This window comes from Lepus europaeus, chromosome 11 (genome assembly GCF_033115175.1).
Source record: "Lepus europaeus isolate LE1 chromosome 11, mLepTim1.pri, whole genome shotgun sequence".
Lineage (NCBI taxonomy): Eukaryota > Metazoa > Chordata > Mammalia > Lagomorpha > Leporidae > Lepus > Lepus europaeus.
The window spans coordinates 108,537,646-108,552,524 of NC_084837.1; the positions used below are offsets into that span (position 1 = coordinate 108,537,646).

Here is a 14,879-nt window from a genome sequence, read left to right on the forward strand (position 1 = left end):
CTGTGTGTCGTGCAGCCCCACTCCAGGATGGTCCTGTAAGAAGGCTGCCCACGGGGCTGCACCACGGTTCTCCAGGGGATTCTGATGCACTGTCAGAAAAGCCAGCACCTTCCTCCACCTGCCCGTGCAGCAGGCCTCCGGCTGGGCCGCACACCGGAACCAGCGCCCAGCGCCACACCCCACATCCCCGCATCCCCACATCTCCGGGCTGGGACTCAGGCATCAGTAGCTGTCAGGGTTCCCCCAGCACAGATGCCAGGCACGGCCAAGGGCGGAGCAGTCGCTCTGCACTGGCTGACGCTGCTCCTGGTTAAAACACACACGCATCATTGAGCTCCCGTGTTTGTTTCTGGATCAGCCTCCCGGCCCTCCCGTGCCCACAAGGCTGGGTAGGATACTTCCCACATCACAGGCTCTCGAGGATGAACGGGCACTTGGGCAGATAGATGGAAGAGTTTTTATTTCATTTCCCCTGCCAGGAGCTTCATGGGGGCCACACCCAATGGACCACGTTTCAAAGAAAAGACAGAGATGGAAGGATTCTGTAGTTTGAAAATCAGCACAAAACCACAGGTTCCTGGCCAGGGGCAGAAACCTGACCACGTTTCCCAGAGCAGTTCTGTTGTGTGTCCCAGGCACCTGCGGCTAAGCCCATAATCCTACCACAGCTTCGTTGCAATAGAGTGATCAGAGCTCTCTGCCTCATTAAAGATACCTCAAGGCACGGCCAAGCCTGTTTATTTCCGTTAAAGCTAAGTGTGATGCGAGCAGGGCCCGAGAGAGCACGCGTGTGCCTGGTGTGTTACTGCATGGTGAGGCCCATGGCCTGCTCCACGGCCCGCGTGTCCTCGGCTGGTGGCTGGGGCAGATCCAGCATGGTGGACGAGGCATTCCTGGGGTTCCCGGTCACCAGCATCCAGTGGTTCTTTGGTTTTTCCGCTCTGTGCGAATCCAGGTACGTGTGAGCCACGACCTCGGCCTCCTTTCCAAAGTAGGTGCTGGAGCGGGAAAGAGTGAATTCTGGTTGGAGATCGAGTGCGGCGTCCAGGAGCACCCAATGAGGCAGAGAGCTGGGGGAGGCGGAAATCGCACCTGCTTTGGGCAGAGAGCAGGTGGGGGGGGGGAGGAAGGGGGCTTCTCATGATTGACTTGCGATAAAGAGGGGGACTCTGGGAGTTAAGATGCCATGTCCCCCATCAGAGTACCTGGCTGCACACCCAGCTTCAGCTCCCTGCTAATGCAGACCCTGGGAGGCAGCAGCGATGGCTCAGGTACTGGGGTCCCTGCCACCCATGGGGGACACCTGGAGGGAGTTTCCGGCTCTCAGCTAGGGCCCAGCTGAGTCCTGGCTGTTGTAGGCATTGGACGAGTGAACCAACAAAGGGAAGTGCGCTCTCGCTCTCTCTGCCTCTCAAATAAACAGATGAATAGGGCTCCAATAGGATTGTTCTCAGTGTAAATATTCCATGTAACAATATTTTATCATTCAAGGACTTTTTTGGATGTCTGGCCATATTCTTTAAATTGAATCCCTTTGGAGCCAGAGCCGTGGCATGGTGGGTTAAGCCGCCGTGTGCAACCCCAGCATCCCATAGGTGTTCCAGTTCGAGTCCCGGCTGCTCCACTTCCAATCCAGCTCCCTACTAATGGGCTGGGAAAAGCAGTGGAAGATGGCCCAAGGCTTGGGTCCCTGCTGCCCACATTGGAGACCTGGAAGAAGCTCCTGGCTCCTGGCCCTGGCCTGGCCCAGCCCTGGGAATGAACCAGCAGATGGGAGATCTCTCTCTGTCTTTCCCTTTCTCTGTAACTCTGCCTTTCAAATAAATAAATAAATTTTTTTTAAATCAGATTCCTGGAGTGGGCATTGTGGTGCAGCAAGTTTGGGATGTTTGCATCCCACATCAGAGCGCCAGTTCAAGTCCCAGCTACTCCATTTCTGATCCAGCTTCCTGCTCATGTACCTGCAAAAGCAGTGGAAAATGGTTCAAGTACTTGGGCTCCTGCCACCCATGTGGTAGGTCCGGATGGAGTTCCTGGCTCCTGCCTGGCCCAATCCCGGCTGTTATGGGCATTTGGGGAGTGAACCAGCAGACAGAAGATCCTCTCTCCCTCTTTCTTTCTCTCTCTGTCTCCCTCTCGCTCTGCCTTTCAGATAAATAAATCAATACATCTCTAAACCAAGAAGTGAATAAGTTGAACTCCGCGTCTTAGGCCCACAGTTCGTTCCCAGCCCTGTCCCCCCTCCGCGACCCAGTACCTTAAAAACAGATGCCGGTGGGCGGCCAGCGCCCGGTTGGTGTGACGATGAATGATAAGGATCCTTGTGTTGGCCTTCGGATAAAGGGAACTGTGGTCAGTCTCTGACCTAAGGCCTGCTGCTCCCTAAAGGCAAAACTTGGGAAACACACTTTATATTCATTCCCATTTATAAAGGGGGAGGGGCCGGAGGGAGGTGCTTACGGGGGCACACCTGACCTTCCTGGGAAATGCAAAAACTTCAAAATACCCCTGTCTACATATTTCTCATAAGACACGTTTTCTGAGAAGTGTTTAAAGACCCCTCAGGTGCAAAAACTGATAAACTTTTAATTGCACTGCCCAGGAATGTTGTGACATCCCCCTGTGTGTGTGTGTGTGTGTAAAAATGTCCTCCAAGCTAAGAGAAAGAACCATATGCCACCAGAGCCCTCTGGCAGGGCTCGTGAGCAGGTGCTCTGGGAGTGGCAGATCCAGGGTGATGGACAGGGAGTGGTGGCCGTGGGAGGCCAGCTCAGCCAGCCAGCTCTGTGACTCCTGTCAATCCCACACTGGCCCGGTGACTTCCTCCCACAAGCCCTCACTCTCCACCTGTTTGAGGCCTCAGGAACTGCCAAGCCCCTTGCTGGAGAGGGAGCAAGTCCTGTCCTGTGCTTTTGCCCAGCAGGTTGACCCAGAAGAGGCCGGGGTTCTGATAAATGCCCCCTAGTGGGGGCTGGCGCTTTAACATAATAGGTTAAAGCCACTGCCTGCAGTGCAGTGCCAAAACCCCACATGAGCGCCGGTTCAAGTCCTGGCTGCTCCACTTTCGATCCAGCTCTCTGCTGTGGCCTGGGAAAGCAGTAGAAGATGGCCCAAGTGCCTGGGCCCCTGCACCTGTCTGGGAGACCCAGAGGAAGCTCCTGAGAGGCCTGAATGAAAGCCGTGTGCGCACAAGCAGTGTGGCAGCCATTCTGATCCCTCGCCAGGGGTGACAAGCTGATGTTAGAGGCTGGGTGATTCTCACCTGCACACAGAGGAGGGAACACACCTGCAACCTGCGAGCTACGCGAAACCCCCATTGGACAGGTGTGGTAAGCTCAGCACCCGCGTCCTCCCGAGGCTGCGCTCACCGGGATGGGGAAGCCCTCGTACTCCAGGCGCAGCTGGGGGTCGAGGAAGGCGGCCTGCCAGCAGTTCAGGTGGGAGACGTCGTCGGTCAGCGTCACCTCCTGCAGCCAGGACCTCTTGGACGACTTCAGAAGGGTCCTGTGGTCACTTGATAAATACAACTGGAAATGACAGCGCTCGGGTGAACTGAGCCCCAGCCACTCCAAGGCCTGGGGAAACACGCAGTACTTCCAGGAACTCAGGGAAAATTAGATTAAAAACCAAGTTTACTTTGGCACAAAAAAATGTTGAAAGGGGTCTTCCAAAAGTTTGTGGAAATTGGGTATTACTAAAAGCTACACATGGGTTTCAAACTTTCTACACCAAAATAAACATCTTTTAATTCTGTTTCTCCACAAACTTTTTGAAGTATATCAATTTTCTATATTTTTAATCAAATTAGAATAGTTTTAATTATGCTACGTAATATGATTAAGGAAGCAGTAGGTGGTTATTCTTATCTTTCCTACCTAAGAGTTCAAAATGTTACCATGCTTTACAAATAATGTTGATATGTTATTAATTCTTTCACATGGATCTTCGTCTATAAAATTCCTTGATTCAGTAATTCCATGCCAAAAAAAGATCTATCATCGAGATAGTCTCTGACGCCTGGCTGGCTGGGTGGAGAGTTTGACGCATTCATGTACATGTTCACACTGGAAGTGTACACACGGCACAGAACTATTGGAGCAAATCCAGCCGGCCAAAAGTAGAACAACGGCGAGCAAATATGATTCTGCCACGCGTTCACTGAACGTTCCTGTCACAAAGAACCTTGAGAAACACGTAACCTATCTGGATACTCGCTGTGATCACACGCCACGTTTTTAAAATAATATAGAAGAAGACAAACGCGCAGTAAGCGAAAACGTTAGCAGAGCGATCAGCTCCAGAAAACACAGTGGCCATTTACTTCCTTCTTTCTATGATTCAGTACTGGCATTTCTTTTTTAGGATTTATTTTATTGATTGGAAAGGCAGGGTGACAGAGAGACAGAGTGAGAAAGAGATCTTCTACCCACTGGTTCGCTCCCCAAATGGCCACGGCAGCTGGGGCTGGGTCAGGCAGACGCCAGGAACCAGGAACTCCATGCAGGTTTCCCAGTTGGCTGGCAAGGGCTCAGGTACTCTGGCCATCACCTGCTGCCTTCCCAGGTGTGGTAGCAGGAAGCTGGATGGGAAGCAGAGCAGCTGGAACGGGAACTAGCGCTCCAATACGGAATGCTGGTGTCACAAGCTGTGGCTTAACTGGCCGCTCCCCTGTGCTGGCCCCCTGGTGCTGTATTTACGGTCAGGCTGTGGCTTGCCACCATGGGCTGTCACAGTTCCACTTGCAAGGCACATCATGTAACACGGGAACCTTCAAGTCAATGAAAAATGGTATACACAGAACTTACTGGTGGAGGGCCAGGGGCGACATCACTGGCCTGCTATGTGCCTCGTGTCCCTGTCAGGACAACAGGGACAAAGTGGTCCCCAGCCAGTAGAACTGGTGAGAGGACTATGGGAGTCGCATGTGTGGGGCCTGGACAACACTGCATTGTTCTGTAAGAAGGGTGTTCATGGGGCCGGTGCTGTGGTGCAGTGGGTTAAAGTCCTGGCCTGAAGCACCGGCATCCGATATGGGTGCTGGTTCGAGTCCCGGCTGCTTCTCTTCCGATCCAGCTCTCTGCTGTGGCCTGGGAAATCAGTAGAAGATGACCCAGGTCCTTGGGCTCCTGCACCCACATGGGAGACCTGGAAGAAGCTCCTGGCTCCTGGCTTCATATCGGCGCAGCTCCGGCCGTTGCAGTCATTTGGAGAGTGAACCAGCAGAATGAAAGACCTCCCTCTCTCTCTGGCTCTACCTCTCTCTATAAATCTTTCAAATAAATAAAATAATTATTTTAAAAAAGAAGGGTCTTCATAGCATTGCATTTGTGGACAATGATCATTGGCTTTTAGTTCCAATTTCCCCACATATTTAAGTACCCTCAAAGTAAGTAGCCGAGAGACTCCCCATTTTATAGATGAGAAACAGACTCAAAAAAGGTCAATAACTTATTCAAATGTCCATCCCATGGGTATGCATCTGGAATTCAAACCCAAATGTAGTGGCCAGCAGTGTGGCACATGAAGCACTGACATCCCGCATGAACACCAGTTGGAGTCCCAGTTGCTCCACTTACGATCCAGCTCCCTGCTAGTGCGCCTGGGAAAGCAGTAGATGGCCCAAGTGCTTGGGCCCCTGCCACTCATATGGGAGACCCAGATGGAGTTCCAGGCTCCTGATTTCAGCCTGGCCCAGCCCTGGTTGTTGCAGCCATTTGGGGAGTGAACCAGCAGACAGAAGATCTTTCTCTGTCTTTCTCTATCACTCTGCCATTCAAAATAAATAAATCTTTAAAAAAAAAATACACAGAACAGGGGCTGGTGGCATAGTGGGTAAAGCCGCAGCCTGCAGTGCCAGCATCCCATATGGGTGCCGGTTTAAGTCCCGGCTGCTCCACTTCCGATCCAGCTCTCTTCTATGGCCTGGGAAAGCAGTAGAAGATGGCCCAAGTCCTTGGGTCCCTGCACCTGCGTGGAAGACCTGGAAGAAGCTCCTGGCTCCTGACTTCAGATCGGCACAGCTCTGGCCATTGTGGCCAAATGAGGAGTGAACCAGAGGATGGAAGACCTCTCTCTCTCTCTCTCTCTCTCTCTCTCTCTCTCTCTCTGCCTCTCCTCTCTCTGTGTAACTCTGACTCTCAAATAAATAAATAAATCTTAAAAAAAAGGTGCCCCCCTCCCTTAGTCTTGAGGTCTTAAGGGCGTATGTTCTGTAATTGTCAAAGTGGGGGGAAGGGGCAATAACCGGCTCATAACTGCCCGGAAAAGCCGCGGCTCAAGCCAGGAAGAAGCCAGGAACGGCGCCCAGGTGCACAGAGCTCTTGCCTACTGCTGCTGATGGCTGTCATCCCATTTCTGGAAACCAAAGCAACCGACCCAACGTGGCCCTGCCGAGTGGCAACTCACCATCGTGTTGTCAAACCCTCCTGCTATCCCCAGGCAGAAGTCCTGCCCGTAGCGAAGGACTTGACCTGCGGCGTCTCCACCTGCACTGTGAGTGCAGAACAAAAGCAGCGTCAGCCCCGGGTCAGAATCAGCACGCAGCTCTGGTTTTTGTGCGTGCAATTTTGTTTATCATCAATTTTCTTGACACCATGTACATACTGTGACAGATGCTTTTAAAATCCCTGCCCTGGGGGCCGGCACTGTAGCACAGTGGGTTAACACCCAAGGCCCGAAGCGCCAGCATCCCATATGGGTGCCGGTTTGAGTCCCAGGCTGCCCCACTTCTGACCAGCTCTCTGCTGTGGCCTGGGAAAGCAGTGGAAGATGGCCCAAGTCCTTGGGCCCCTGCACCCACGTGGGAGAGCCGGAAGAAGCTCCTGGCTCCTGGCTTCGGATCAGCACAGCTCTGGCCGTTGTAGCCATGTGGGAAGTGAACCAGTGGATGGAAGACCTCTGTACCTCTAAGGATTTAATTTTCTATTTTCAAAAACTCCCTTGAGCATATTTTTAATGGACAACTCATTTTAAAACAACAGATCTCCTTCAACGTCACCTCATATGAAACTGCCTGTTATTGTGAGAACATAGCATGGCAAACAGCAAAAACCACTCAAATGAGCTCAAAGCATCCCAGGATGTTATTTGGAAAACCCGTTTGGCTTCCAGGCAGCATATTCTCTTAATTCTGAGACGTCTAACACTTATGAATTAAGCCTTTTGAATTGTACACAAATGATCACTACTCTTGCTGTCTAAGGTGAAAAGATTATAGGGATCCCTTAACAACACTCCTCCAAGTAAGTGAGCGAGAGAGAAACTTGGGGCACAAATTACCCAGAATGGTGGCATCCAGCCCAGGGCACTGTTCCAACCCCAGGGCATTCTTACACTACAAGTGAAATCGGATATTCATGATGAAAACGGGCTGAACGTCAAGGTCACTGTACCTTAGAACAGCAAAGGTGTTCCTGCCCACCGGGGTCCTGGTTTGAGCCGCACTCAGGCCACACGGCACCTCCAGCTCGTCACTCAGGTGGGCTCTGATCTCATCTGGGGTCATGCACAGGCTCAGGTCGCCGGGCAGCACCAGCTCGGCTTCCGTCTCAGGATGGTCGGGATTGACAAGCATCACATTGTCACCAAAATGGATGTACCCGTCTTTAGACACGGAGAGCTGCATCTACAATTTTAATGGGAATTTTTCAAATCAACTGTGCAAGTCCCGAACAGCCAGGACCAAGGCCACTCCCTGGTGTCCCATGTTCCAGATTCAGACCCAGTCTAAGGATGTCTCGGGGTCGGTGCTGTGGCGCAGCGGGTTAACACGCTGGCCTGAAGCCCGGCATCCCATATGGGCACCGTTTTGAGTCCCACCTATTCCTCTTCTGATCCAGTTCTCTGCTATGGCCTGGGAGAGCAGTGGAAGATGGCCCAAGTCCTTGGGCCCCAGACCCAAATGGGAGACCCAGAAGAAGCTCCTGGTCCCTGGCTTCAGATGGGCACAGCTCCGGCCATTGAGGCCATCTGGGAAGTGAACCAGCAGATGGAAGACCTCTCTGTCTCTACCTCTCTCTGTAACTCTGTCTTTCAAATAAATTAAATAAATCTTTTAAAAAAAAATAAGGATGTCTCTTGAGTTCCCTCAAATCTTCAGTTTCTTCCCTTTGCCTTCTGCTTAGCCAAAGCAAGCTTCCGGAGTACTACAAAAAAGTCAAATGAAGTTCGTGGAAATCTCACAGGTTGACTCAGTTATTAATTTATTCAATACTCATTTAAAAAATTCTTGAACACCATGTAGGAGGCATTTTACTTATTTATGTTCTATTTGGAAATTGTGGTTAAACATAAGTAACTCATGTCCCATCATCCTATATACAGAACAGTTATAAAGACTTAAATGGAGGGCGCGTGTGGTGGAACAGAATAAGGGACCACCAGTTCAAGTCCTGGCTGCTCCATTTTCGGATCCAGTTTCCTGCTAACGTGCCTGGGGTGGCGGCAGATGATGGCCCGTGTATTTGGGTCCCTGCCACTCATGTGGGAGACTCAGCTGGAGTTCCTGGCTCCTGGCTTCAGCTTGAGCCAGTCCTGGCTGTTGTGGCCACTTGGAGAGTGAACCAAAGGATGGAAGATTCTCTCTCTCTCTCTCCCTCTCTCCCTCTCCCTCCCTCTCTCTCTCTCTGTCTCTCCCACTCTCTCTGATGCTCTGCCTTTCAAATAAATCCATTTTTAAAAGAAGTTAAATTGAACAATAAATCTACCATTTAAGGTAACTCTGAAATAAAAATTATGTCATTGAAATATTTGCAGAATTGAAAACATGGGGGGGCTGGCGCCGTGGCTCACTTGGTTAATCCTCCACCTGCGGCACCAGCATCCCATATAGGTGCCGGGTTCTAGTCCCAGTTGCTCCTCTTCCAGGCCAGCTCTCTGCTGTGGCTCGGGAAGGCAATGGAGGGTGGCCCAAGTGCTTGGGCTCCTGCACCTGCATGGGAGACCAGGAGGAGGCACCTGGCTCCTGGCTTCGGATCGGCATAGCTCCGGCCATGGCAGCCATTTAGGGGGTGAACCAATGGAAGGAAGACCTTTCTCTCTGTCTCTCACTGTCTAACTCTGTCAAATAAAAATTAAAATTAAAATTAAAAAAATAAAAGAAGTTTTATAAACAAGGGGGGGGGGGGTGACCCAATGGGTTAAGAGCAGGCTTCTGTATGTTTCTAAAATCTTATAGAATTTTAAACACTGTGGCTTTCAGATTAAAAAAAAACTTTTTATACGTTACTTTATCCTCTAAATGGTGACTTATTTATGGATTTCCCCCCATTTAACATTAATTCACCAGGCCTTTGAACAGCACGCTGGAATTCAGAGTACCGGTCTCAGAAGGTTCCTCTTGAGCCTTCTGTTCCTCTGGATGAGGAGCTGCCCCTTGGCTCTCTTCTCCAGGAAGTCTTTCATGCGCTCCTGGTGGAAGAGAAGGCAATGACGCCCCAGGCTTCAAGCTCTGGGGCCAGATGACGAAAAAGTAAAAATTTGAGAACAGAACAGGGAAGTTGAGCAGCACGGGGCTGGCGGGGACTTCGGAGCATTGCTTTAACAGTTTCCTGTCGGTGCAGACTGTGCAGAACCATGAGAAAGTACAGACGGAACACGACCTCCTTACTGTCCCCAGACGGTCACAGCCAGGCTGGAAGACCGCTCACCCCGCACCACGCAGACAGGTGCACGCGGGGCCCAGGCGACACCAGCTCGGGACCACATAAGGCAGGGGGTCAGACACAGTGAAGGGGACACCCGGGGGCGCACGCGAGGCAGGGCTGGCTGCGGGGTGCACGGAGCAGAGTTCTGTAGCCTCTGGACAGGAAGACCAAGAGCTGAGGGGACGGAGTGGGACTATAGACCCAGGGGGCTCCGCAGGCCAAGGGACTGAGAGCCAAGGCACCTGGGCGCGCAGGGAAAGCTGGGATCCCGGGGCAGCAGGTGTGCGCTGGGTCAGGGGGCAGGAGGGGCGCAGAGCAGGAGTGGAGACTGCGCTCAGAGCCCCCGGGGCGGCCGGGCGGCGCCCTTCGTACCTCCTCCAGGTAGACGTCCTCGTTCCAGTTGCCCATCCGCACTCGGGGGCCGTACAGGTTCTGTGCCATGGTCCCCAGCTGCCCAGCGAGCCGGTCTGCCTGGTAAGAGCGCTGGCGTTAGCGTGCCCCGTCGCCATGGCGACGCCGCTCGGGGGCGATTGGTCCGTTCCTCCGGCCGGTGGGCGGTCCGTGCGGCCAGCCTGCCTTCCACCTCTGAGACCCACTGCAAGGCAAACCAGAGTAAACCTCAAAGGGGCAGGCCTTCCTGTCCTAAGGCTCCCCAGAGGGAAGAGAAACACTTTCTTTGTCCCGAGAATCAAGAAAGGATTCAAAGGAGGCAGCAGGGAGATTTTAAATGGGAGCGCAGCTTGCCTGTAGCCTGTTTTTATAATCAGCAAGCAATTTCCATGCTCGGGGTTGAAATTGGAAAATCAAAACGACACAGCAGAAAGAGGAGAGGAGTTGCTTAAAACCGCATGGCCTTGAAAGTAAGAAACAGATCCTGTTGGTGTTTCCAATGTTTCCGAAGTCGTCCACGTTTTTATGGGCTGTGCAACCGTGCTCCATCTCCTGGTCACCCCCGACTGAAACGCCAACCGTGACTTCCAAGAACTCTTGACAAGGCGGAAATACGCCCTAAGTAAGGCGTCTTAAACCGGACGAGATGTTATGAGCCAGGGCTGACAGTTGCTGTGGGGTATTTGCATGTTGAATGTGTTCTGCGAATGGGAAATGCCTTCCCTCCCTTCAGCTGCCAGTGTGCAAGAGAGAAGGTAATTCAGGGGAGTTGTCCTAAGCGCAATGCAGGCTGCACCCATGAAGGGCCCGGGCAGTTTATGGAAGGGTTGGAACTGGCTTGGAGGACGGTGAGAATGGGCACTGGGTGGCCTTTGGCTGGTCTGGTGGGAGGGGGCGGTCCGGGTGGGGGGAGAGCTTTGGAGCTGAACTCGGCGGATTTAAGCTGGCATGCTGCAGCCTGGGGGACTGACACATATTCGCACATACTTGTGACTCCCCCAGCTCCGGCTACAAGTGCACGGAATGACTCGGACAAAGGAGGTGAGGTCAAATACCACACCACTCCCTGCACTGGATCAAGTAAGAAAATGAGGCTCAAAGAAACTAGAGCGGACCTTACAAGCCTACTGTGCACCACCTATGAAAGTATAGCATGCACAATTTAGTGTAATACATAATACTCAATACAGGTTATACAGCCATGTCAGCAGTTTGTGTATTAACTATACTATATTGGTGTTGTCTTCCAGTGTCTTCCTTCTGTTGAATCAAGAATAGTTTATTGTAAGACAGGATAGGTAGGAAGTGGTCTCACAGATCTTGCCTCTTCGGTACATTATTTTCCCTTGTGCCTGTTGCCCTGTTCACCAGGACCCTCACATGTACAAAGTCCATCGATAAAGTTGCCAGCGAGATGCCCCACCCGGTGATTGCCCTGGACACAACATCACCAGTGATTAGGGATGACACAGGCAGGAAAATCAGCAGTGGCTCTTGCTTGCCAGTGAGGCATGTCCTGTTCCCGCAGAGCCATGGTGTGAACTTGATGAGCAAGGACAAAGTGACGGACGCCGCTCAAGGATGGGCGTCACCGAAGGCAGTGATGCTAACAGAAACCAGCAGGTGGCTCAGTTCACATACAGGAGAGACGTCCTGTGACCCAGACTGAAGACCAGACGCTCTGTGAGTTCTGCTTAGGGATGAGATCACAGTTCTCAGAGTGGACCCCTGTGGTCAGGCATTGCATGGCTGTATCCCAAAGCGAGGACTCAGCCCAGATTTCCTGACTTCACGGTCCATTTTTTTTTTTCTTTTTAAGTATGTTCATAGTTCCTGTGAAATTGACTCTAGTCTCCATATTATTGAGTTATTTTTCATCTTTATTCGTTTATTTTAGAGCCAGCCAGAGAGAGAGAGAGAGAGCTCCCAGTTCCTGGCTCACTTCCCAAAGGGTTAAAGATCAAAACTGGGCGCTGGCAACTCCATGCAGGTCTCCCCCATGGGGGCAGAGACCCAGCTATTGGAGCCATGCCTGGCTGCCTCCCAGGGTCCGCGTTAGCAGGGAGCTGGAGTTAGGACCAGAGCCAGGACTCAAACCCAGGCTCTGATATGAGACGCGGGCATCCAACAGGAGGACAAAATCCAGCCCTCTCCACGGGGTTGGATAAGGTCCTGTTTACTCAGTGAGCCTTCCTCTCACCTACTTCCCTTGGGCTATTTTTGACACATACGTGTCAATTTCTGTGTATTATAAACCCAGCATTACCTACACATTGTTTCCCGCAGTGGCTCTTTAATCAGTCGGAAGAAGTGTGTAATTACACTTTCGTAGTCACCTGTGTAATCACCGTCACTGGCTGCTCATTGCTCAAATTGCTGCTGGTGCCACTGGGTCTTCCTTTGGCATTGCTTATAACTGAGGTGTGCTAGCAACACACTCTGGAGTGTCTGCTCACCTGTTTATTTCATTTTTTCCAGAGAGCTAGCTTCTCTAGGCACACGACTCTAGGTTGACAGGTTTCTGTCTTTCAATCCTTTGCCTTTTTTATTTAGTTATTTTTGTTTGAGAGAGAGCTCCATTAGCAGGTTCATTCCCCGAATGGCTACAACAACCACTGGCCAAGGTGACAGCCCGAGAAGCCCAGAACTCAATCCAGGACTCCCACGCATGTGGCAGGAACCCATCATTGAGCCATCACTACTGCCTCTCAGGGAAGCTGGTAGCCAGGAGCTAGAGCCAGGTACGATGCCTAAGAGCTCTGATGTGGGATGTAAGCCTCTAGGCTAAATAGCCACCCCTGTTTCAGTCCTTGGAACACGCTTCCACGGGCAGGTGTTTGCTCCAGCTGTTAAGATGCTGGTTAAGACACCTGAGGTCCATACTTGGGTCCATGGGTTCGATACAGGACAGCTGGAGACCCCTGTGTGGGTCCTTGGCTTCAGTGAGAGACCTAAATCAATCACAAGGTTGCAAGGTGATAAGAGAGTTTTACTAAAGGGAGCAGCAAAGAGCAAGCTGCTCCACAGAGAGAGGGGGCCCCATGCGTGGCTGGGGGATCTGCATTTCCAGGGTCCAAGAAGTGTTAGCATCTGCACAGAATGGTCTTCTTACTTCTGGAGAAGGGGGGCGTGAGTTCCAGGAATCAGGGACCCACCTCTTTTCACTCCTTGCATGGTCACGGCTGTGGGTTGTCATGGCAACTGTAAACCATCAGGGCACCAAGGGGCAGTGACTTTTACCACACTAATGCACGCCGGAGGCCAAGGAGCGGTTCCTCGGGAGGTCATGCTGGTATCAACTGATTTAAAACAGTTCCCTGGCTGGAATCCTGTTTTTCTCTCTCTAACTGGTGGGTGCAGCTGGGGCTTGCCACACACTCTCTCAGGTTCACTCTCTGACTTTGGCTCCCAACTCCAGCTTCCTGCTAACGTAGGAAGGCAGCAGGTTATGGCTCAAGTACCTTGGTTCGTGCCTCCCACGTGTGAGAACTGGACTGAGTTCCTAGCTCCTGGCTTCCGCATGGCCACGCCCCAGCCATTGTGGGAATCTGGGAAGTAAATCAGCAGATAGAGGGGCTCTCCTCTGTAATCCTCTCCATCTGTCTCTCTCTCTCTCTCTCTCTCTCTCTCTAATAAAAAAATTTAAATAATTTTTAAAAATAAACAAGCCGGCCGGCACCGCAGCTCGCTAGGCTAATCCTCCGCCTGTGGCGCCGGCACACCGGGTTCTAGTCCCAGTTGGGGCACTGGTTCTGTCCCGGTTGCTCCTCTTCCAGGCCAACTCTCTGCTGTGGCCCAGGAGGGCAGTGGAGGATGGCCCAAGTGCTTGGGCCCTGCACCCGCATGGGAGACCAGGAGGAGGCACCTGGCTCCTGGCTTCGGATCGGCACAGCACCAACCGTAGCAGCCATTTGGGGGGTGAACCAACGGAAGGAAGACCTTTCTCTCTGTCTCTCTCTCTCTCTCTCTCTCTCTCACTGTCTAACTCTGCTTGTCAAAAAAATAAATAAATAAATAAATAAACATGCCACCCACTGCCTCTGTCGTCCAAGTTCAAGTCAGGTATTGAACTCACCTGGCCTTTGCTGGCTGCTTTCTGGATTTTCTCTGTCCTTGAACATTTTGACTGTGATATGTTTGAGTGTTTATCTTTTTTTTTTTTTTTTTTTTTTTGGACAGGCAGAGTTAAACAGTGAGAGAGAAAGAGAGAGAGAGAAAGGTCTTCCTTCCATTGGTTCACCCCCCAAATGGCTGCTATGGCCGGCGCGCTGCGCCGATCCAAAGCCAGGAGCCAGGTGCTTCTCCTGGTCACCCATGGGGTGCAGGGCCCAAGCACTTGGGCCATCCTCCACTGCCCTCCCGGGCCACAGCAGAGAGCTGGACTGGAAGAGGAACAACCGGGACAGAATCCGGCGCCCCAACCGGGACTAGAACCCGGGGTACAGGCGCCGCAGGCGGAGGATTAGCCAAGGGAGCTGCGGCTCTTGACTTTTATGCTACACGGAACTTGCTACACTTCCTGGAGACGTGGGTTAGCGTTCTTTTCACCACGTCTGGGAAGCTTTCAGCCGCTGTTTGTTACACAGTCTTTCCTGCTCCCTTCCCTCTCTCTTCCCTCTGGGAGCCTTCCTGGCCTGTGTGTTGGTGCACACAATGATAGCCCACCTTCCTCTGAGACCATTATTCATTTTGTTTATTTTTCCCCTGTGTTCTTCAGGTTGCATCATTTTTATTGATTTATCTTCCAATTTGCGGAAATTTTTTTTCTTTTCCAGCTCAAATATGTGTCACTTTGTGACACAGCTGCTGAAGCTGCCACGTGCAGTGCCACGTCCCATATTAGAG

General features: G+C 51.8%; 1 protein-coding gene across 1 annotated transcript; it reads right to left on the reverse strand.

Annotated features, from left to right (window-relative positions):
- Positions 1-802: 802 nt before the first annotated feature.
- Positions 803-10,085, reverse strand: CFAP161 (cilia and flagella associated protein 161). The gene is made up of 7 exons (XM_062204847.1): positions 10,017-10,085; positions 9,319-9,408; positions 7,392-7,624; positions 6,406-6,490; positions 3,369-3,527; positions 2,258-2,331; positions 803-998 (listed from the first exon to the last, which is right to left on the reverse strand). Exons 1-7 carry the CDS (start codon positions 10,083-10,085, stop codon positions 803-805), a joined length of 906 nt encoding a protein of 301 aa, XP_062060831.1.
- Between the last annotated feature and the right edge of the window lie 4,794 nt (positions 10,086-14,879).

Excerpts from the sequence above, each read along its gene's own strand:
- CFAP161 (XM_062204847.1), bottom strand. The coding sequence starts at position 10,085 with ATGGCACAGAACCTGTACGGCCCCCGAGTGCGGATGGGCAACTGGAAC. Across the intron at positions 6,491-7,391 it reads AACACCTTTGCTGTTCTAAG|TGCAGGTGGAGACGCCGCAG; the intron begins GTACAGTGACCT and ends CTGCACTCACAG. Across the intron at positions 3,528-6,405 it reads GAGGGTTTGACAACACGATG|TTGTATTTATCAAGTGACCA; the intron begins GTGAGTTGCCAC and ends TGTCATTTCCAG.